At 39.0% G+C, this 23,713-nt stretch overlaps 1 protein-coding gene across 1 annotated transcript in view; it reads left to right on the top strand.

Moving 5' to 3' along the window:
• LOC122811889 (uromodulin-like) overlaps positions 1-22,867 on the top strand; it is a 316,476-nt gene extending 293,609 nt beyond the window's left edge. Inside the window, exons 7-8 of the mRNA XM_044084036.1 lie at positions 4,186-4,276; positions 21,971-22,867. Of these exons, the coding sequence (XP_043939971.1) occupies positions 4,186-4,276; positions 21,971-22,032 (153 nt within the window). The 3' untranslated portion in view covers positions 22,033-22,867. The remainder of the gene's footprint in view (positions 1-4,185; positions 4,277-21,970) is intronic.
• Positions 22,868-23,713: the final 846 nt, after the last annotated feature.

The raw sequence follows: 23,713 nt of genomic DNA, 5'->3' as shown, positions 1-23,713 counted from the left end.
CTCCTGAAAGGAGGCATGATTGTCCGGCTCTGGAGGCAGTTTGGGGTCGCTTGGCTTTATACCCAGACACCTGGCTAGGAAATTCAACAGATTCTTGGGTACAAAGCATAGTTACCAGAGGTTACATCATTCCATTTTCAGAATCCCCTCCTATTCAAACAAGAAGCCCAGATGTTCCACCCAGTCTGCGGCATCAAGCAGCCATAGAAATCCACAAGCTGCTAGAAAAAAGAGTCATCTAGCCAGTGCTGGCAGACCAGACAGGATCCAGAACTTACTCCAGGTTCTTTTTAGTTCCAAAGAAAACGGGGGACTGGAGGCCCATTTTAGACCTCAGCAGACTCAACACCTTTGTCAAGAAGGAAAAGTTCTGGATGGTCACGCTTCAATCGATACTACCGTTTCTAGGAACAGGCGATTGGATGTGCTGTATAGATCGCAAAGATGCCTACTACCACATCAAAATGGCCAGACCATCCAGAGATCATTTGCGTTTGTAATATGTTAGAGCTTTTCTCCCCAGACATATGCTGGAAAGGGTTTTACTGACTAAAGATAGTTGGAAAAACCTGGTAAAAAAAGTAAAATAAATAAATTGAACTGGGTATTTGTGTACACCGAACTGATACACATAAGTTGTGATTAATGTTTCTGTCAACTAAATGAAATTAATACAAGTATGTAACCCAACTGTTGCTATTATTTTTACTCTAATCTTGGCAGGGTTAATGCAGATACCTTTGTTCAGGAATGGGGAGGGGGTGCTGTTTGTGACTGAAATGAGTTGACTGGCCATGCTGTTTACTGTTGTAATTCTGGCTTTACAAGATTAATGTGAATTTTGATAATGTCATCTGTCATGCAAGCCTGTGTCAGTGTCTCTCAGAACCACTGGCACATTAGGCATTGGAGTGACCTTGAAGTGTGCATAATAACTTAAGATGTTATAATGGGATTTCCAAATCTCCTTACTTTTCACTTGGGATTGTACAAAATGCAGATTACCTGATACAGTAGTATGTATGTTTACTACATCATGTGTACTCATAATAGTTTCATGTAGTCAAGACCAACCACTTTTTACTGTTTAGTGATGTTTAGGATTTGTGCTGTTATAGCATAACTTAAACACCTCATTTCTTCTGAAATACGATTTAGTCTAGTATCTGGTATACTATTCAGCATGAGCAATAGTGACTGAGCAGTTATTTTATGTAAAATGGTAAGTATGATCAATGTTGATCCCACAGTTATGTAGCCCCACCCTTTGAAGTTAACCCCACCCCTTTATAGTTGGCCCCACCCCATCCAGGGGTTTCTTCCAACCCCCCTTTGATTTAAAGTCATCAGCCACCATTGATGTATGTATGTAAGTATTTTAAGAATGTGGGCATGTTTTCTTATAACAATCCTTCAGCATCCTGGCTCTTTTATGAGAAGAATAATGTTAATAACTATTTGAAGGAATTTTTGTACTATATGTTGTGTTTTTCACTTGCTTTATACCCAAAGCTTTTATAACTAACTCTTAGAAACATGACCATGGGACAAGTTAAAAACAGTGTCAGTAATCACATGCAGAAGAATGGCTTCATGTTTCTCAGATGTTCAGAATTAAGAGCATCAAACTAACCTTAATAGAGAGACATCCATACAAAATTTCAAACAATATGCTGCCAACATGATTGCACAATGTCAGATTTCAATTTTGTTTTCTTGCTGATAGGAATCATACACAACACTAACCAGTAACCGGTGATGGCACCCTTATGTTCATCTCATATATTATTTATTTTCAGCTGAGCACTGCAAACAGACCCCTCTTCTTTCCTAGTAATCTTGCTACACATTATCCTATAGGGAGGTTTAATTAATCTTTTTCATTGACCAAGGAGTGGAGTGGGAATCTGGGGTCATTAGGTAAATCCTCAAGCCCATCCTTACTGATGTGTGATAACCCTAACCTTAACCCTTCCCTAAACTCAACTCTATAGCTTACCTTAGAAAATATATTTTCCATGCCACTACCACTATTCAGACAAACTGTGTCTGAATTTAGTGGTTGGGATTTCATTAGTAGATTGCAACAGGAAACTATTTGTTTTCATTTTGCTATTGATTGTTGTTTTGATGCATGTTTTCAACATGTTAGCATCAATCACCTGTGTTTTGATGCTTCTACATGTCAATAATTCAACTTTTGCTCATATAGATAGGTAGATAGATCAATAGATAAACAGATTTGACAATCACATAGGGTGTGCTGACTTTTAAAATAAGGACTGGTTTGATATTTTCCTGTTTTAAAACATGAATCTCAAGAGCCAATATAGTATACAGGTATAACTTCATGTTAACTGTTTCTATAAAACAGAAGGTATTATGACCTGCTCTCTGATAATTACTAAGTTATGTGTTTGATTTCTGAATGTCAAGACACTCATAATGAGAACAAGTAAAGCTCAAAAAGTGAATTCTGCCATGTATTTGGAGAAAACGTATATGTTTTCTTATAATCAGAGAACTCAGTCATAAGTATGCGTAGTATATAAACCTTTAACTGCTCTGATTTATTTATAAATTACAAAAAAAGTATAGGAGCACAAAGGGTGTTACAGATGTGAAAGGTTAACACACTGAGCACCACAACCCAGATATCAGTCAGAAGTGAATTATTACTCTGATCATTTAAAAGACTTTAAAAGCTATTATACAGTTCAGTCTACTTCACTTTATTTTGTCTGTGCATGTGTCTGTGTGTATGCACACGTGTGTGTGTGTGTGTGTGTGTGTGTGTGTGTGTGTGTGTGTGTGTGTGTGTGTGTGTAGTGTAAAATAGATTTTCAAACAGTAAACTGCTTCCAATGCTATTTTTTGTTGGATACTCCGCCATGGTGAGAGACATGAGATATTTAGCACTAAAATATGTTTAAAGAAGTTTGTTATGCACCTTCTTATTCCCAAAAGATGCATATAGTAGAGCATCGATTATCTGAATGTTGATCATCCAAAACATCAATTACCAGAATGCAGCTTTCTAAGAATTGCATCTGTATGTACGTCTTCCTAACAGTTGTGTCTGTATATGCGTCTTTCCTACCATGCAGAATTTAATGTTCTTCGCTGCTTCACCCATGTTACGTTTGATGCTGCTTCCACTTTGTCACCAAGTAAGTGTGTGTGTGTGTGTGTGTGTGTGTGTGTGTGTGTGTGTGTGTGTGTGTGTGTGTGTGTGTGTGTGTGTTTTGTAAACTGCCCAAATTAGGGATAACTGGTCGTTAGTGTTACTTTAGGTACAAGAAACAAGACGCTGAATTCTCTAACCCTACCACCACTTCTCTTTCAAGGAGTTGAGTGCCGTGCTCTCAGCTGTCCAGATTTTCACACAATGCCTGGAACTTTGGGTTCATACTTTTGGTGTGTTCTCTTAAAATTTGTGATTTTCTGGCAAATCAGTGAGGACTTGAATTCACTAAATAATGACAGCCATTTAAGTATCAGTCTTCCTATCTTTCAGGGAATGCATGGTAAGAAAAAAATGTTTTATTCAAGTACCTTTCTAAGATTATAAATATTTAAAATGAGTCCCTAGTTTTGGAGCTTGGTCTACCCAACCCGTAAATGTTGGCTTTTTTAGATTTCATGTGCTGCAAAGTTGAGAGATATAGTTGAGTATCAAGTGAATTTTAGAAGAAAGTGAGTGTCAAGTGCATTTTACAAGGAGCTGAGAGCTTCAGGGGAAGAGAAGTTCTGTGCTGCTTATGCCAAGTCTGTTTACAATGTGCAACTGTTGTTTAGCAAATGATATCACTATTGTGCTGAAGTGTTTAAAAGCATTGTTAGTACCACAGCAGGTAGTATACTTGCTCTTGATTTAGAAGGCTGTGGGTTTTACTCCCACAGTATGTAGATGGACTGATGATACTGTACTGTGTTGAAAAAGTTTTTATCCTGTTTGATTATATGTTTGATTATCCGAACTACCCTAGGTCCCAATTAGTTTGGATAATCGAGTCTCTACTGTAGCAAATTTGTCTTTTTTTTACTTTGGAGTATAGTTACTACACTACACATACTACATATGTGTTGCATATTGCAGCCCATTTGTGATTCTATTGACATAAATCACTTAAGGCTGTTATGAAGCATTACTGACAAATGTGTATTTTCTCTGTTTGTCTGCAGACCTGTACTGGAAGATCAGCAGATACAGGTGAATCTTTAATAGCCTATCCTCCAATTGGACCTATTCATGTGCATGGAGATTCATCTTCAGGTACTGCTTCTTTATATCTCTGATTATATAGTAGTGATAAGTCATAAACATGTATAATCACTCCTGAGCTTCATGTATACCATCAGTGAGTATAGCGTCTTTTGTGCAAATGACTGTAGAAAACTTTTATATTTAGAAACCTTCAGCATTTCTACTATGTTAACAAATCTTAAAGTATTTTGTTTATCTCTACAATAGTAGCATAATATTAAGTACATTTGTTTATTGTTACTTCTTTTGTATTGTGACTTTTGTCAGTATAATACGTGCTTATCAATGTAATTTGCACTTCTGGTATTATTACTGCTTACATCTGGATTTTATTTTATTTTATTTATTATTTACTTATTTATTTATTTATGTAACACAGAGGCTATTTTCAGTGGAGGCCTGGGGAGAAACATTCCAGATACATGTCTTTGGAATGTGGGAGGAAACGAGAGCACCCAGAGGAAATCCACATGAATGCAGGGATGACATGTAGACGCCGCACAGAAGGTACCCCAGCTGAGAAGCTGAGAATCAAACTGGAAAACCTCTTGCTGTGAGGCAACAATGTTAATTGATGCACCACTGCACTGTCCATTAATTATTTATGTGTTTATTTATTTTGTGGCTTCCTTGCATCATTCTTGCAGTGTGACCTCAGTATCCACATCCGTCAGCAGGTGTACCAGTCAGTTATCTTAGCCCTCAGACTAATTCCAGTTCTGGGCTGAGGCTGGCATGAACTACAAGGTTGTTCTGGGGAATTTTGTAATCACTACTTCAGCATGGAGATTGTTTTTTTTTTTTTTCCTTCATGATCTCCCACTAGTTTTCCTATTCCCACTCCCTGTGCTCTCCTACTTATTTCTGAGGGCTACTCCGTGTATGAAGTGCACCTCCCCCCTCAGATACCATCTTAGACAAGCCACCTCCAATGGGATGGGTATGCCCATTCACAGCCAATGCATCAGTCACCCAAAGTGCTAAGTGAACCTGGCCTTAAATGGGTCATAGTTAGGACTTTATCCCTCTTTATCATGACAATAGCTAATTCTTTGTTTGTTTGTACTTGAAGGTTTTTTATCGCTAGCTGGCTTAGCTTGTGCCTGAAGATGGTCTATTGAGTAATGAACATACAAATAAACAAATAAATACATTAATGTCTTAGTAAAAATACAGAAAAAATATCAAAGCAGTGTTTTCCAAGGATAACAAAAATTTGTTCTACTCAGTAATTCATTGTTTTCTAATTTTAGGATACAGCATCTTATATGAGTTCTGAAGAATGTAAACATGTTGAAAAATGTGACTATTTAGACATACAGAGTTCACAAAGTTTTGCCTTAGTAGGGTTAGCAACCTATTTTTATTACAAGCATGAAAGAACAAATTAGAAAAAACATTATAGCATGGATTAATGATCATTCATTGAAGGTCTTTTCTCTAATGGTCAAACTAACAAACAAACAAACAAAAAAAAAAAACACCAAAAGCAACTTTCAATGAACATTATCTTCGACTTATTTATTCCTTTATTGTTTTGCAGGGGGTAAACCCCTTGATTCAACTGACTTGTACATCAGTGCCATAGTCACACATCTTTGGAGTAAGGGCAACACCTTACCATTTCTAAAATTAGCTTTCAGTGATATAACTGTCATACTGCTGTCAACTGGAGAAACAGTGTTTGACAAAAACACACAGTCCCTAAATCACAAACCTCTTAGCCGTATTCTCTTTGTTTTAATGTTTTCTGTTGTTTAATTCTTTTTTCCTCTTGTTTTAAAGTGGTTACTACAAGTAGATTTTTGTCTATTGCTGTCAGTAATGCCAGAAGAAATATAACATCACAGGGTAAATTTCTATTTAGATAGGTTTATTTCTGTATGCAAACATTTAGGTTTATTTCTGTATACAAACATTTATGTATGGGTAAGTTTATTTATCTTTTTTAACAAGTTAATTTATATATTTGTGAGTTTGTTTATTTACTTATTGCTTACTTATTAGTTATGGCAGTGGTCTTGACTGAGGACCCTTTTCAAATACAGACTGGGTTCACATGGGAAAAAGTTTAATAAAATGACATGAATGACATTACATAACATAGGAGTTAAAAAGAATGTTATTTAGTAAATCCGCATCCATGTACATTACAGTAAACAGTATAACAGTTCAGAAACACAATGGTTTCCACACACTGCCACAAATGAACAGTGAAGTCTGTATTGTTCTAATAATTCACGCATTCTTGTGTATAAGTCTGCATCTGCCTTTCATTTTATTTTTAAGAAAAAAAAAAGGAAAACAATCCTATGCTTTTTCTCATGGTATATTAGGCTATATTTACATTGTCAAGTAAATTTGTGGCAGTATAGCTTATACTATCCATTCCAGCTTGTAAATAGAAAAAAAATGTCACAAAAGTATCTCCATCTGGAATGTGCTGCTTCTCAAAGCAAAGTCTTCCATCTCTCAGATTTGCATCCAAGACATTGTGTTTTTTTCATAGTTCCTTTAGTTATTTCACTGATCTTGCCTGGTCTGTCTTGCTCAGCATGCTACAAGCAAGATCCTCACCAAGACATCACAACCCCAAAAATGGAGAAGACCATCTTTGAATATGTGCACTGTTCATCTTTAATGTGTTTTAATGCACTAGTTTGAGCTCAGTGCTCAAGCTGGACATTCTAAAAGCGTATACCAAGTATTGTGTAATGCAATGGTTTGGAGCATTTCAGGTTACCAGAGGTAGTTTCTGTGAATGCAAAAACATCAAAAGCAGTTTTTCAAAACTACTTTTGCTGACAGTGGAGATTGTCTTTTTCTCTACTGCTATACGACTTCAGCATTGGTATATGGGCGGTGCAGCAGGATTTGCCCCTTGCAAAAACTTTTTTTAATGCTCACTGAAGGTGGTTTCAGCAAACCTCTTCCAAATTTTTTTTGGTATTACCGAAAAAGCCTTTGGTGTCTCAACATGAATCCATAATAATAGTACTATATAATCTAAGGCTCTAGCCATCCCTATAGTGCCTTTTTTAGGCAAGGTTCAAATGACAAATTCATCACCCTAACAGGTACAGGCAAGAAGAATGTGAGGGTACTGCTACTCAAAGCTGGAAGTCTAAACCTCAAAATGCACTCTCTCGAGGCTCTCCTTAAAATGGAGAACATCGACATCTGTGCAGTGACAGAGACCTGGCTCAAGGCTCCAGAGAGTACCCCTGCATTACCAGGCTATAATTCATACCACACCTTTCGGCCACCTAACCAGGACCGAAACACTAAAGGTGGAGGCGTGTCCATATTCATGAAGGATATCCATACCTCCAGGCTAGTTGCTCAGCATAATGCATCCAAGATTATCCAAGTGCAACTAACTCTGGGCAAGACCACAATCCAAATTGTAGCTTGCTACAGATCCCCCACCATGCCCCAGGATTCCCACTCCTCATTTCTTAATACACTGGAAAATATTAGGGTACAACCTAACACCCTAATAATGGGCAATTTCAACTACCCTACCATTAACTGGGAAAACTACTCATGTACCAACTCTTGTGCTCAACGTTTTCTGGAATTCATAAATTCCAATGCCATGGATCAACTTATCCACACCCCCACCAGGGGCAGCAATATCCTAGACCTGGTTATTACCAACATGGGCAACCAGTGCTCCACACCAGAGGTCAATTCCTCGTTGGTCAGATCTGACCATAAGCTAATCACCCTAGACATCCACATCCCTCCCCCACCCCCATTAGGGAAACCACAGTAAAAAATTTCTCCAAAACCAACTTCACGCTTCTTAAGACAGAAGTGGCAAACTTCACGACATCCATGCTGATGGACAATAGAGGTATGACTGCTGAATCCTACACAAATGCACTTTATAAGCATTTACATGAGTGCATTGATCATGCAATCCCTAACAGAACCAAGATGCTATCCTCCAAGAAAAGGAAGCCAATCTGGTGGTCCCCTGCCATAAACAAACTCTACAACAGAAGAAAGAAACTGTTGCAAAAAAGAGTAAAATCCCATGATTGGAGAAACTCCCTGGTCAGCTTCAGTAAGAAGCTGAGATCCCTCATAAAATCCTCCAAAGCTAGTTATGAAAACAAAATCACCACTGACTCTAAAGACAACCACAAAGCATTCTATAGCTTTGTCAAGAATCTCAATGTTAACATTCAGATCTGCTCTGAGTTACAGCACAATGGCACTAAATATACAGAACCAACGGATATTGCCAACATCCTGGCAGATAGGGTCAGTGCTAACTTTACCCCTCTGTCATCCTCTGAAGGGCCCATCTCTATACCAGAAGAATGCAAAGTTCCTGTAATCACGGCTGCACAGGTAAAAAACACACTATCCAAAGCCAAGAACACAGCATCCATGGGACCTGACGACATCCCAGGCTGTGTTCTACATGAACTACAGAACGAACTGGCACCCCACCTAAGTACCATGTTCAGTCATAGCCTCACCTCAGGCTATGTGCCCACTGAATGATGCACAGTGACAGTTATCCCATTCCACAAAGGGGAAGCCACCACAGACCCTGGAAACTACCTCCCCATTATCCTAACGAGCCTGGTCTGCAAGGCTATGGAGCGTATCATCATGGAACTTATAAACAATGACATTGGTAATCTCCAAACTCAGGACCCCACCCAGTTCAGGTTTGTAAAAGGCAGATCATGTCTCCTAAACCTGATAGACTTCTTTGAAGTAGTCACCAAAGCCGTAGATGAGGGTAAGGTGGTTCACACAGCCTATCTAGATCTCGCCAAGTCTTTTGACACCATCCCCCACTCTGGAATTACATATAAACTCACTAAACTAGGTATAAATCCCTATGTCACAAGATGGGTTGCAACTGGCTCACTGACAGCACCCACACTGTGAAAGTAGCAGACTCCAAATCCAGTTTCAGACCAGTGACAAGTGGAGTACCACAGGGTTCAGTCCTGGGTCCTTTCCTGTTTGGTATCTACTTCTCTGAAGTACAGGCCAACACAGAAGGTCTTTGGCTAATGAAGTTGGCAGATGACTGAAAACTAGGAGCCATAATCAAAACTCTAAAAGATGTGGACATCCTACAAAAGGGCCTTGCTGAAACAAATGCCTGGTGTCAAAGCCATGGCCTCAAGCTCAATGCCAAAAAGTGCATTGTCATTCCTTTTGGTAAAAACTCAGTACTCATGAACTACCACATAGGTGGTAGTCTACTTAACATTGAAAGTGTGATAAGAGACCTTGGGATACAGGTGGACAGTAGTTTCTCCTTTGATAATCACATTGCCATTGTAGTCAGGAAATCCTTCTATGTGGCATACCTCATCACAAAAGGTTTCTCATCCAGGAAAAAAGAGGTCATTGTTCCCCTCTACTTGTCACTCATTAGACCCATTATAGAGTACAATGCCCCTTTTGGTATGTAACTCACAAGACATCTACAACCACTGGAAAGGCCACAGAAATGCCTCACAAAGAGGATTACTGGCCTGAACGAGATGACCTATGCAGACTGTCTCAAAAAACTGCAGCTTTACTCCGTTGCATATCGCCTACTCAGAGGCGATCTCTGCCTAACACACAATGCTATGTCAAACCCAGAGCTTTTAGACATACTCCACTTAAAGAAATCCCAATCCCTACAAGCGACATGCTCTAGGAACCTAAACCTCATCACCACAATAAACAGAACATACTGGAGGGATAGATTCCTGTCCCAGAGACTTCCCATACTCTGGAACAAACTACCTATCTATATCAAAGCTCCTCATTAGCACTGTTCAAGAAAAATCTTGATGATTGGATGGGAGGTAGGAAATTCACCCCGGGGATCACTTCTGTGGCTCTGCTCGACAGTGGCACAGGAAAATAATTTTCTTGGGTGGCGAAAGCCAGGGTACCTTTGGCTAGGCTTATATAGGCCCTAGGGCCAATAGCCTAGTACCTACCTATGAACCTATGAACCTATAAAGCCCATAACTCTAATTTATTCTTTATTTAAATAATAAGGAGAAGGTAGAAAGAAAATAAATGTATGCTGTCATAATCTGCAAGTGACGCACAGAAAATCCATCAGAAATCAGTTTTTGTGTTTTAACTGCAAATCCTCTTAATAATAAACAGCCAGGGTTGAGCATGTTCCCTGCCTTTCCTGTAACTAGACTAGTCCAGATACAGATTTGCTGTATCTAGGACTGTTTGTAAGCTTTTGAGCCCCTCAAGCCTTTCTGTGTTCTGTGCTGGAGGGAAGCCTTCTATCTTATCAGTGGGAGTGGTAAGCACTAGGCAGCCTATGTACCACAAGAGGAGTGTTTTCTAATTCATAAATTGTAGTTTATTGGACATTTGGGCAGTTTTTTCCATCTCTTTCAACTTTCAGGTTTAAAAGCTCACTTTTGCGCTTGTTTCCTGCCTTTCCTGTAACTAGTCTAGTCCAGATACAGATTTCCTGTATCCAGGACTGTTTGTAAGCTTCTGAGTGGTGCAAAAAAGCCTGCTTTTCAAATTTTCCCTAAGATCTGCTAGTTCTCTCCTCTTCTGCACTATTACTAGCTTATTAGTCTAGCACTTTACCAGACATCTTGTAGCAATTATTGTGGCACACAAAGTGCTACCAGCACTAAATGTTCTACAAGGAAACAGCTCCAGTACTTATTATTAATGCCCACCACTCCAGGCATGTCTAAAGGTCAGTTCCCTCTGCTTTCTCCTATTAATCTGGTGACCTTAGGCATCCAGAGGCAATGTAGCAACTGCCTCATGTACACTGACAACCCTCTCCTCTTACCTCCCAACACTCAGACTTGCGAGAGATGCACTTATATATTCAAATTGGAAGCCACACACTCTCCATCCAAGACCGGAATAGCTGGCCAAGAGGAGAAGGTCAACACTGGCACCACATCACATGGAACATGCAGCACTCCAGAACACACACCAGTGCTGCTTTCACATAAAAATACAAAGCACACACCCACCTTCATGGAGGCTCTCAATAAAAATCTACTCAAACAGCAGAGACCTCCAAGGCAGAAACACATTCGACCACCACCACACAACACTAATCTTGAGACACATAATTCTCCTAAACAGTGTGCCACTCAACCAAAGCCTCTAAGGCAAAACAGCATGCCCAACACACTAGTCATAGGTGATTCTATAGTGAGGCACACTGATGTCCCACTCACTAGGTTGAATAAGGAGAAAGTAACAGTCAGCTGCCTGTCAGGTGCCAGGATCCACCATATAACCCACGCACTCAAGTCCCTCAACAACAGGTACAAATATGACTCTATAATTGTACCTGTGAGTGTGAATGACCTGAGACGTACCTCTCTGGACTACATGAAAAGAGATATGGAGGAGCTCTCGGATTATGTAGCCCAGGAGGGTATGACCCTAGCCCTGAGCAGCCTCCTAAAATCACCCAGAATGATACCACAGTACAAGCAGAAAATGATTGATTTCAACAATTGGCTAAGTCATTCAAAGGGGATCCAGTATCTGTCTGCCTGAGATGACATGACTGACAGACCTCGATGCTTTGCCAGAGATGGCCTGCATCTGTCACCCTTGGGCTTCCGGATACTGGCCAAGGCTCTTGCCACCCCTATGGTGCCTTTTTAAGGTGGTGTTCCAAAGACCAAATTACCACTGTAACAGCTACAAACAAATGCAATCTGAGGGTCATGCTGCTCAACACTAGAAGTCTAAATCTCAAAATGCACTCACTCAAAGCAATCCTTAAAATGGAAAACATCGACGTTTGTGCTGTAAGAGAGACCTGGTTCAAGGCAGCAGAAAGCACTCCTGCACTACCAGGCTATAACTCATTCCACACCTTTCAGCCCCAGAACTTGGACTGAAGATCCAAAGGTGGGGGTGTTTCCATATTCATAAAGGATGCACACACCTCCAGACTGGTAGCCCAATATAATGCATCAGAGATACTTCAGGTGCAGCTAACATTGGGTAAGGCAGCGAGTCAGGTCGTCGCCTGCTATAGGTCCCCAACCATGTCCAAAGACTCACACTCTGTGTTCCTAAGCACCCTGGAGATAATTAGGGTCCAACCTAACACATCATACTGTGCGACTTCAACTACCCCTCCATTAACTGGGAAAACTACTCATGTACCAAAACAATTTCCCATTTCCTAGAATTCATTAATTCCAATGCCCTGGACCAGCTCATTCTTACTCCCATTAGAGGTAGAAACATCCTTGACCTGGTCATAACTAACATGGGTAAGCATTGTTCTACACCATTAGTCAACTCCTCCCTGGTTAGATCCGACCACAAACTAATCACCTTGGAAATCCCCCCCCCCCCCACAAAGATAACCACCATGAAAAACTTCTCCAAAGCTAACTTTGGGCTCCTAAAAACAGAGGTGGCTAACTTCACGGCACCCATGCAAAAATAGTTGCATGACTGCCGAATCATACACGTATGCACTGTATGAACATGTACACAAATGCATGGATCTCGCCATACCCAATAGAACCAAGATGCTCTCTTCCAAAAAAAGGAAGCCAATCTGGTGGTCCCCTGCCATAAGCAGACTCTACAACAGAAGAAGGAAACTGATGCAGAATAAGGTGAAACCCCAAGACTGGAAAAACTCCCTTATTAGCGTCAACAAAAAGTTGAGATCCCTCATCAAATCCTCTAAAGCTAGCTATGAAAACAGAATTGCAGCAGATAGTAAAGACAACCACAAGGCCTTCTATAGTTATATAAAGAATCTCCACAGCAATACCCAGATTTGCTCTGAGCTACTGCACAATGGTACCTCCTATACTGAGCCAACAGATATTGCCAATATACTAACAACACCTATGAACCTATGAACCTATACCCCTTGCCCCCATCACATTAATAACAGTGGTGTGAGATTCATGGTTTATATCCCTGAATATGACATATTTTTGTGGCACCATTGGCATTCTGACTCCTGCCATTCATCACATAAGCCTTAAAAAAATTACCTAATGATATATAAAGAAACAATTTATTCACAAATTTCCAGCTATTAATGTCCAGTATCATAACATTCTTTAAAATTCCAAAAGCACAAGACATATTCTTTGTTCTACTTCACACTCTTCATTGAAAATTATTATTGTCCCTTATATATCATCTTTCCTTTGGCAAGTATACTTTTATATTTGTCTCTGCATATAATCCTGTACATTTCAGCTGTACATTGTTCACTTTGTTCTGTCCAGAATAGCTGATTTAATTCAAATATTTCTTAGGAGTGCTTAAGTAGTGAATCTTGCCTTTCTTTCTGTCTTCAGTATTTGCATTCACAAATTGCTACCATAAAAACTGTATTTGTATATTCCTGTTGTAATATACCTGCCACATCACTCTTTACCCTTTTGACTTGTAATTTCTGAGAGAAAACCAGGATAATGCTCTGTCCATGGTTTTTCTTGCAAACATTTATTATTCATCATAATAAAGTGGTGCTTTAATAAAATATGAATTAACTTACAATTATTAAAATCACTTAAAATTAAAATGTATCAATTTAGTACAACCATCAGCTTAACAAAGAAAATAAAACATATCTATTTCTGAAAGAAAATAAATCAGCTATATTTGAGTCATATGAAACCATTTGAAAATCTTTACAATTCTTTCTTTATTATTCCATATTTTGCCATCCAAATTGTAGCTTGCTACAGATCCCCCACCATGCCTCAAGATTCTCACTACACCTTTCTAAACATACTGGACAATATTAATATACAACCAAACACCTTAATACTGGGTGATTTCAACTACCCTGCCATTAACTGGGAAAACTACTCGGGTACCAGCATCTTTTCCCAACGGTTCTTGGAATTCATAAATTCCAATGCCCTGGATCATCTAATCCATTGTCCCACCAGGGACTCCAATATCCTAGACCTGGTCATTACCAACATGGGAGATAGATGCTCCACACCAGTGGTCACCCCGTCACTGGTCAGGTCTGACCATAAGCAAATCACCCTTGACATCCACATCCCACCCCTGCCCCCCAGTAAGGAAACCTCCGTAAAGAAACTTCTCCAAAACCAACTTCATGTTACTCAAGTCAGAAGTGACAAACTTCCTGACACCCATGCAGATGGGAGCTGAAAGTTTGACTGCTGAATCCTACACTAAGGCACTGTATGAGCACATCCACTCATGCATGAATTATGCCATCCCAAATAAAACCAATATGCTCTCCTCCAAAAATAGGAAGCCAATCTGGTAGTCCCTTGCCATAAACAAACTATACAACAGAAGAAAGAAACTGTTGCAGAAAAGAGGAAAATCCCAGGATGCAAAAAACTCCCTTACCAGCCTCAGTAAGAAGCTGAGATCCCTCATAAAATCCTCCAAATCTAGTTATGAAAATAAAATTGCCAAAAATTCCAAAGACAACCACAAGGCACTCTATAGTTATGTTAAGAATCTAAATGGCAATGGTCAGATATGCTCTGAGCTACAACAGAATGAAATTAAATATGCTGATCCCAAGGATATTGCCAATATCCTGGCAGATCGATTTAGTGCGAACTTCACCCCCCTCTCATCCCCTAAAGGGCCCATCTCAATACCAATAATTTCCAATTTCCAGTAATCACGGCCACACAGGTAGAAACCGCACTCTCCAAAGCTAAGAATACAGCATCCATGGGACCAGATGACATCCTGGGCTGTGTACTACATGAACTACAAAATGAACTGGCACCTCACCTAAGTTTCATGTTTATCATAGCCTCACCTCAGGCTTCGTGCCCACTGAGTGGCGCACAGCTACAGTTATTTCATTCCACAAGGAGGGATCCACCTTGGATCCTGGGAAGTACCGTCCCATCAGTCTGATGAGCCTGATCTGCAAGGGCATGGAACGCATTATCATGGAACTTATAAACTAGGACACTGGCAACCTTCAAATACTGGACCCCACCCAGTTTGAGATTGTGAAGGGCCGATCTTGTCTCCTGAACCTGATTCACTTCTTTGAATCACTGTCCAGCACTCTGGATGAGGGTAAGGTGGTCCAAACAGCCTATCTGGACCTTGACAAGGCCTTTGACACCATCCACCACTCTGGAATCATAGATAAACTTACTAAGCTTGGCATAAATCCCTATGTCACTCGATGGGTTGTCAACTGGCTTACTGACAGAACCCAGACTGTAAAAGTAGCTGACTCCAAATCCAGCTCCAGACAAGTGACAAGTGGAGTACCTCAGGGTTCAGTCCTGGGACCGCTCTTGTTTGGCATCTACTTCTCGGAAGTACAGGCCAACAGTAAGGGACTCTGGCTAACAAAGTTCGTGGATGACTGCAAACTGGGAGCCATTATTAAATCCCCAAATGATGTGGATATTCTACAGAAGGGCCTTACAGAAACAGATGCTTGGTGCCAGAGCCATGGGCTTAAGCTTAATGCCAAGAAATGTGTAGTTATCCCCTTTGAGGAAAAATCATGTACCCATGAATTACCACATAGGTGGCAGTACACTAAACATAGAAAGTGTGATGAGAGACTTAGGGACACAGGTGGACAGTGGTCTCACCTTCGATAACCACATTGCCACAATAGTCAGGAAATCCTTTTATGTGGCACACCTCATCACTAAGGGCTTTTCATCGAGAAAAAAGGAGGTCAACACCCCATTTGGTATGTACCTCACAAGACATCTGCAACAGCTGGAAAGGCCACAGAAATTCCTCACTAAAAGAATCACAGGCCTAAAGCAGATGCCCTATACTGACCATCTAAAAAAACTCCAGCTGTACTCTGTAGCATATCATCTACTCAGTGGTGATCTCTGCTTACCATACAAGGCCATGTCAAACCCTGAGCTGTTGGACATGCTCCACTCAAAGAAATCCCAATCCCTTAGAGCCACACACTCCAGTGATCTAAACCTTGTCATCACAATGAACAAAACATGCTGGAGGGCTAAGTTCCTGACCCAGAGACTCCCCATATATGTCAAGCGGAGTGCCTCCTTGGCGCTTTTCAAAAGGAACCTTGACGATTGGATGGGAGATAGGAAATTCACCCCGGGGATCACGTCAGTAGCCCTGCTAGACAGGGGTCCTGAGAAGTAAATATTGTGGGAAGAAATATCCAGGGAATTGTTATGGCTAGGCTTGTATAGGCCCTAGGGCCGATAGCCTAGTACCAACCTGTGAACCTATAGGGTGATATGTATATACTAGGCTAATGATCTCTAGGGACTTTTAAGCCTAACCATGCATCCCAAATCTCTGAAAAATTCAGGACAGATACCCTTGATAATGGTAGTCAATGGCTTGGTAGATCAAATATTTACAAACAGGAGCCTGGGAGGTGAACCATTTACAACCTTCTTATACCAATTATAGACATAGGTGCCAAACCAGGGGTGAATTTACTGTTCCCCCTCCAGTTATCTAAGTTACACTTGAAATTTGGATTAGGGAGTAACTCTGCTTCACATGGATGGGGAGCCTGTTCCAGAAACCGTGTAGTCTCTGGGATACATACCTGTCTCTCCAACATGTCCTATTTATATTACAGGCAAGTTTTCAGGTTTTAGTAGGAGTAATTCTGATGCTGTTTGTTTTGTGGATATGCACGATATTCATCAGGGTGGAGTTTGACAATGCCTTGTATGCCAGACATAGATCTCCCATTAATAGTATGTAGGTGACAGAATACAGGGAGAGGGCTTTAAGGTGGTCTACATAGGACATGTTACTTACACCCTGTATTCTTTTAGTGAGTAACTTCTGTGGATGTTCCAATTGTTGGATGTGCCTGGTCAGGTATATACCAAAGGGGACATTGTACTCAATGATGGGTCTGATGAATGCTCAGTATAATGCAACAATGATAGGGTATTGTGTCTAATGTCTTGGCCAGGTCAAGGTAGGCAGAGTGAACCATTTTAGCCCATCCATTGATTTGCATACCTTTTCAAAAAAGTCCACCAGGTTGAGTAGGCATGATCTGCCCTTTACAAAAACCAACCTGGGTGGGACCTGTTCCCAAGTGATAGTAGGGAGGGTTATGTTTAATGGTACTTCCTGAGAGAAATTTGAGGGGAGAGAGGAGCAAACTTAGAGCTGAATTTGTCTGCAAATAAGTTTGCTATATCTTCTACCTCAGTATAGGTGACTCCATTAACAATGAACTCTGTACACAATTGTGTATTACGTTTGAGGTTGCAGACATAGCTAAAGAATGCCTTGTGGTTGTCCTTGAGCATGGACACCAAATTTACCTCAAATGTAGCTTTGGTAGACTTTATTTGTCTTCTGAGTTATTAGTTTGATGAGTGTGTTTTTATTCCTCTGGATGCTACACCTCCTAATTTTTGCCATGATTTTCTTCCTTCTATTATACAGTCTATTGATGTTGTAATACCACTAGGATGGCTTGTTTTTTGAGTTAGTTCTGTACTTATTCCTAGTGGGTACAGATACCTCTGTGTCACTATAGATGTGCTTATTTAGGATTTCTGTTAATAGTTTCACTTAGGCAGCAGTGTTTTCAGGGTTCATGCAGGCTTGATATTTTGTCAGGTTATCACTTAATAGCAGGAAGTTAGCCTTAAAGTAGTTCCTGAAAATTCCAGGGTTAGCTGAGTTTCTATGTTTTATTTTTACTTCAGAGGAGACTGTTTTGTAATCCGACCTTACCAGACAGCACATTACACTAGGAGGTGTGCTGCACACTCTCATATGATGACCAGATCCAGAATGTTTGCACCCCTTGTCAGTGAATTGACAGTCTTGTCCAGGGAGTTTGTATTTACAAAATCCAGGAATCTCTGTGCCTGCATGTTTGGTGTGGTATATGATTCTCAATTAATAGTGGGGTAATTAAAGTCGACCATGATTATGATATTGGGTTGGATGGTGAGTGTTGCCAGTAAGTTTAAATACATGTTATGTGTTTCCTGGGTCATAGAGAGAGAGACCTGTAGCTTAAAAGGACGTGGTAAGGAATTTTACTTATGTTGATTTGAACATGGAGAAGCTGAAGTGCACCATCCTGTGTGACCACCCTTGAGGTATATTTATTTTTGATGTAAATCAAGACAGCTGTCTGTGTAGTAGCTGTCTAAATGTGTGGAAGGCATTATAGCCTTGCACTACCGGTGTGCTTGCTGTCAGTGGCTTTAAACCAGTTCTCAATGACTGCAAAGATGTCATCTTTCTCTGTATAATACACCATCAAGTCTACCTTTCTACTATAAACATATACTTTTTTTATTAAGATTGTGTTTTTATCTGTCTGGCAGTTAACACATACTGACTGGCAGATAGCCCAGAGGTTTAAGGCTAAGAGCTTTTAAGTTGCTTGCTGTAGTGCAAGGTTTGATTCCGTAGGCTCCACTTCCTTACTTTATCACCTTGGACAGTCACTTAACCAGTCAGTGCATAGGGACAATAGACACATTAGGATAGGCTATTAATTGGTCTCTTAGACCACATGTCTTGTAACAGCCTATGAACCCATGCTTCTTCTTATTAAAATGATGATACAAGCCATGAAGAATACAAACTGAAGATAAACTGTGAAACTACTTAATTCCAGGTTGTGCAGTGATTAACTCCCAGAAATATAATATTATTGTGCAATCCAAAAAGACGATGCATTTTCTTCTACATCAGAAATTTTAAAATATGGAGTTCTTCTCTTGCTTTATATTTAATTTCACTTCTGACCAAAATTCTCTTTTGAATTATGATTTGTTCTCTTTCTCCTGTCCAGAATAGTTTATTTAATTCCACCTTCACATTATTCCAACCAGCTATCTCCTGATTAACAGTTGCATCATATGATGTGTTTTCTATCATCAATATTTATATTCACTAAATTCTTCCATAATAAAAGCTTTGCACACTAGCCATTGCATTTTGTAATATAGCTTTAACATCACTCTTTACTACTTTACTTTGCAGTTCTAAGAAAAATCCTAACCATATCTTGTCAATAGTTTACTTACCAGCAGAAAACCATTTGTCAGACAATCAAAGTAGGAGAAAGTGAAGCAATAAAAAAACAGTTCATGTTATTAACAAGACACAGTGTGTTCAGTGTTACTAGCTTTCCACTCAGCTAATAATTTTCATAATCTGCTATTGGTTAACATGTCATGTATATAGTTTTGTCAAAAAATATCAACATTAAACCAGCTACTCTGGTGTAAAGAGATAAGCCTGATATAGATCAGGCAATTGAATTAAGTTAGTGAGCTTCAGAGATGGGTTTTGTTTGAGAGCTTGGAAAGCTTTGCAACTGGAATGCAGAGAATGGCCTCAAACTCTGAAAGGATAGGTGGCAGATGTAAAATGTAACCTTGGGGCTTGCATTCAGTTCAGTAAACTTTCATTCAGTTCACTAAGCCACTGCTTAGTTGTAGCTTTCATTGGAGTGTGTGTGTGTGTGTGTGTGTGTGTGTGTGTGTGTGTGTGTGTGTGTGTGTGTGTGTGTGTGTGTGTGTGTGTGTGTGTGTGTGTGTGTGTGTGTGTGTGTGTGTGTCTGTGAGTCTGTGTGTCTCTATATCCCACAGTAGTTATGGCGTTAAGAAGGAGCATTGTCATAGGAACATGATTTGCTGTCCTTGAAAAAGTATACTTGCAACCAGAAAGCAATCCCAAGGTGTTAGCAAATGTATCACACATTGTCTGTTAAATGTATGCTCTCTTCTCATGCTGCTAATTAATGGCTCACCATATGCTATTTAATTATGAATCTTAGCAAGTTTCTTAGAGTTTAATAAACTGCCAGATGCATTTCCAATAGACATAACTTTCAAGTGAAGAGAAGTTTACTGTTGTTCTTACTAAGTCTCTCTTGATTTTGGGAATTGTTTTGTTTCATTTAACATGTTTTGTGTAAAAATTGAAAAAAGTAAAAAGAAAGTGATATGCATGAAGATAGGTTTGAGCAGTGGTTTATCATAAATGAGTGAGCTAACCAAGTAATAAGGTATTGTGGTGGCTGTGGAGAGGGAGACCATGATCCATGTCTGTCTTCACCTGTGTTCAATACTCAAAGGGTAAGAAACATAGATTTTTGCCAAAACAATAAAATGTCTATACTCCATGTTAAATATATAGCTGACACTTATCAGTTGGGAAGTTAATAAGCATTGAAAAAGGAAAGTGTCATTGTGGCGTGCAGTTAAGAAGATAGCAGACACAGAAAATAGTGCTGATTAAACAATCACTTGCTGGATTGTATGTGCAGAAAACCTGTAAGCATCATGCAAAATAAGAAAAAAAAAAGATCAAAGAAAAGTATCACACAGAGAATAAAGAAAAACAAGAGAGGAGAGTACAAGTGCATGATAGGAAGAATCAGGCATACAGGAAAGGCCAGGATAAAGACAGACTGGAAAAGCCAAATAAATAAGAGTTGTATTACTGGAAATGAGACAGACAGACAGACAGAGAGAGAGAGTGATAGACCAAGGGAGAGTGAAAGGCAAAAGAGCTTATTAGAGGGCAAATTGCTTTCAGGTCCCAGAGGTGTCATATCATCTGTGCTTTCAGTATGATGGTGGGATGCCTCAGCTAAATATTCACTGCTTTGTAGTGTACTCTTCCAAAACTCTCACCATATCTGGACCCCGAGCAAGTTCCATGAATCCTACTAGTCTTAAATTGTTTCACCTTTTACCTACTTCATGCTTCCTATAGCTTATTCTTTAAGGCAATTAGCTCCTTCCAATAATGCAACATGACTGACCTTCCCTTCTGAATCTTAATTGCATGAAGATTTAGTGCCATCTCCAAAAATATCTCTTTTGGAATAGGTGTCTTTAGGTCTTCAAGACATAGGAGTTGCTGATTTAATCTTCATTATGTCTTTTATTTTCTAAGATATCAGTGTTATTAAACAAGATCAATTTCAGGTCTTAGGTTGCTGATGGGTTTCCAGTTCCCTTCTCCCTGTCTCCTTCTCTCATATTTATTTCTTATGAAGATATAATACTGTACCTTTTTATTCATTTGTTAACTGGGTAAATCCACTGGACACTTGTCCCTTTCAGAAGGTCACCTGAGAGCACTGTGTGGTTAAATGACTTGCTCAGAGTCACATTATAGACAAATGGATGGGGAAGGAATTAAAATATGAACCCTTGACAGCAGGAAACAACTTGTTAGCAGCTCAGAACATCAGTCCTTTGCGCTATCAGAGTTTCTCAAACAAAAGTTACCTCTGGAAACAGTCATAAATAGGTGGGCACCTGACTAATATGATGTTTGTATCAAAATAAAGAGAAATTGTATGTAGTATACAGCATTACCCATATGGCAAAGAGCTGCCTGAGTCAGGAATGTTTCCTCTGCCACTTGAGCTGTATAAATATAGTAGTGTCAGAGGGAATTACTTTTTGTTGGTGAGTCATTCCTGCAGCCAAGCACAACAGAGCTATATTTTGTACCTGTACATATTAGTAAGTCTGGCATTTTCAGTGGCTTGAGTTTTAAATGATTTCATTTTTTAGTAAGTGAAAATGGAAATCACAATAGTATTTCTGATGGCAAATATATATTAGTACAACTGTATTTAAAACAATTACCTATAATGTTATCAAGATTGCTCTTTTCAGACTTCCAATACATTGTACTGAGAACATCATTTATTGTTGTCCTTTTAAACCTTTTTGTTTGCAGCTTCCACAGTGAACTGGAAAGCATGGCTTCTCCTTCCACTCCTGGCCTTGAAAATGCTGTAAATCCTCCAAATGAACAGTGAAGACACTCAGGAATTTTGGCTAATATCAGAATACCTTTACTTTCCTTTTTTAATATATAAGTTCTTCTTTAAATGTTTGATTAAGTCATACTATACATGCTGAATCTTCTCTAATTATGAATTAATCGTTTAAGTTTGTCTAGGCATCATATACTTTGCATACTAAAATTAATTTCCTACAAATGTAGTTGTGTAACAGAAACATGTTTAAAAGTTTTAGTCAACAGCACAAAATGTCCACATTGTCTTAGTCTAGCATTTTTAACATGAGGTTGTTTTGTAAATCTAGTTAGCTTATTTGTAACTGCAGGTCTTCGTATAGAAAACCCAAGTGTAGAATAAGAGAATAAGGTGTGAGTAGATGAGAATTACTCTAATAAACTTATTTGTGTACATTGCCCTTTCTAAAGCATATGGTTCCCTGAACAAGTACTTCATTTTACTCAGGCCAGGATGCAAGAATCACTCTTACATGCCAAAAAAGAGGATGCTTGTTACAGAATTAACAATATAATTGACATCAATGTAAAGTAAAAAAAGTAAATAATTTACTTAACACATACAAACAGGACAGTAATAATAGTGATTGTTTAAAGGCAACAGTAATGTCCTTATATCAGTAAGTAATGGCTGTTTGAACTGATTATTTAGGCAATCCCTGAATAGAATTACAAAGCATTGATATATGGTAGACTGCAAGTGTTACATTTTCATTTTGTTTTCCTCAGTGCTGGTATCTCTAAATCAATTAATATTACAATCATAACTTATCCTATTATTTATCATTCAAAATAAACATTCTGTATTGCAAAGCATGATGCTGTGTGTTTTGTTTTGTATCATTTTCTAAATATTTTTTGATAAGGTAGATGAAGAGATTATATATAGGTTCACATGATCACCTTTCAGTGTTTCTCAATGTTGTAATTTACCTAGATTTAAAAATAGGTAAAAACATATTTCCTCACTATATGACATGCATGCAAAAACTGCATTTCAACTATATAATGAAAGTCAATACAAGAAGGTTAAATTGGTCCCTTGTCTTTTTCAAAAAAAAATTTTAACAACATTGATACTATCTGGTACTTTCTGTATACTGATTTATTTATTTTACATTTGATTACCGGGTAATGTCTGACTGGGCCAGAAGTCAGTTTTCAACGGAGATATGGGGAGAAAAGCTCCAGAATCTTTATGATAATAAGACAGTATAAACAACATCAAATAAAAGTAAAAGTACATGTTACAAAATAAGTGAAATACAGAAACAATGGAGTTACAGAAAATATACAGTTACAGTACAGTGAGTTACATGGTGAATAGTTGCACAAAAGAAATGTATTTACATGTTCACATGTTCATATCAAGTTAATTTTTTTAATGTAATTTATTAGTGAGGAAATTGTTTATTCATTGGTGAGTAGAGAATAAGTGATATAAGAAAGACTGGACAAGTAGGGTACTTGGCCAGCGCTAGAGCTTAGCCAAGGATAGTGTAGGAGCATAGCCAGTGATTAGTAAAGTGTTCTTTTAGGCTTAGCTTGAATTTGTGGCTGTCAGTGTTTCTAATAAATAAATTGGGGTAATAGATTCCAGGTTCTGGATATTTTGTTAGAATACAGGGAATTACCATAGCTATTGTGGGATGTAGTAACCTT

The sequence above is a fragment of the Protopterus annectens genome, chromosome 1.part1 (assembly GCF_019279795.1).
Source record: "Protopterus annectens isolate FY-2018-M chromosome 1.part1, PAN1.0, whole genome shotgun sequence".
Lineage (NCBI taxonomy): Eukaryota > Metazoa > Chordata > Ceratodontiformes > Protopteridae > Protopterus > Protopterus annectens.
Note: the sequence above shows the minus strand (reverse complement) of the source record. Positions and strands in the feature narration are given on the sequence as shown.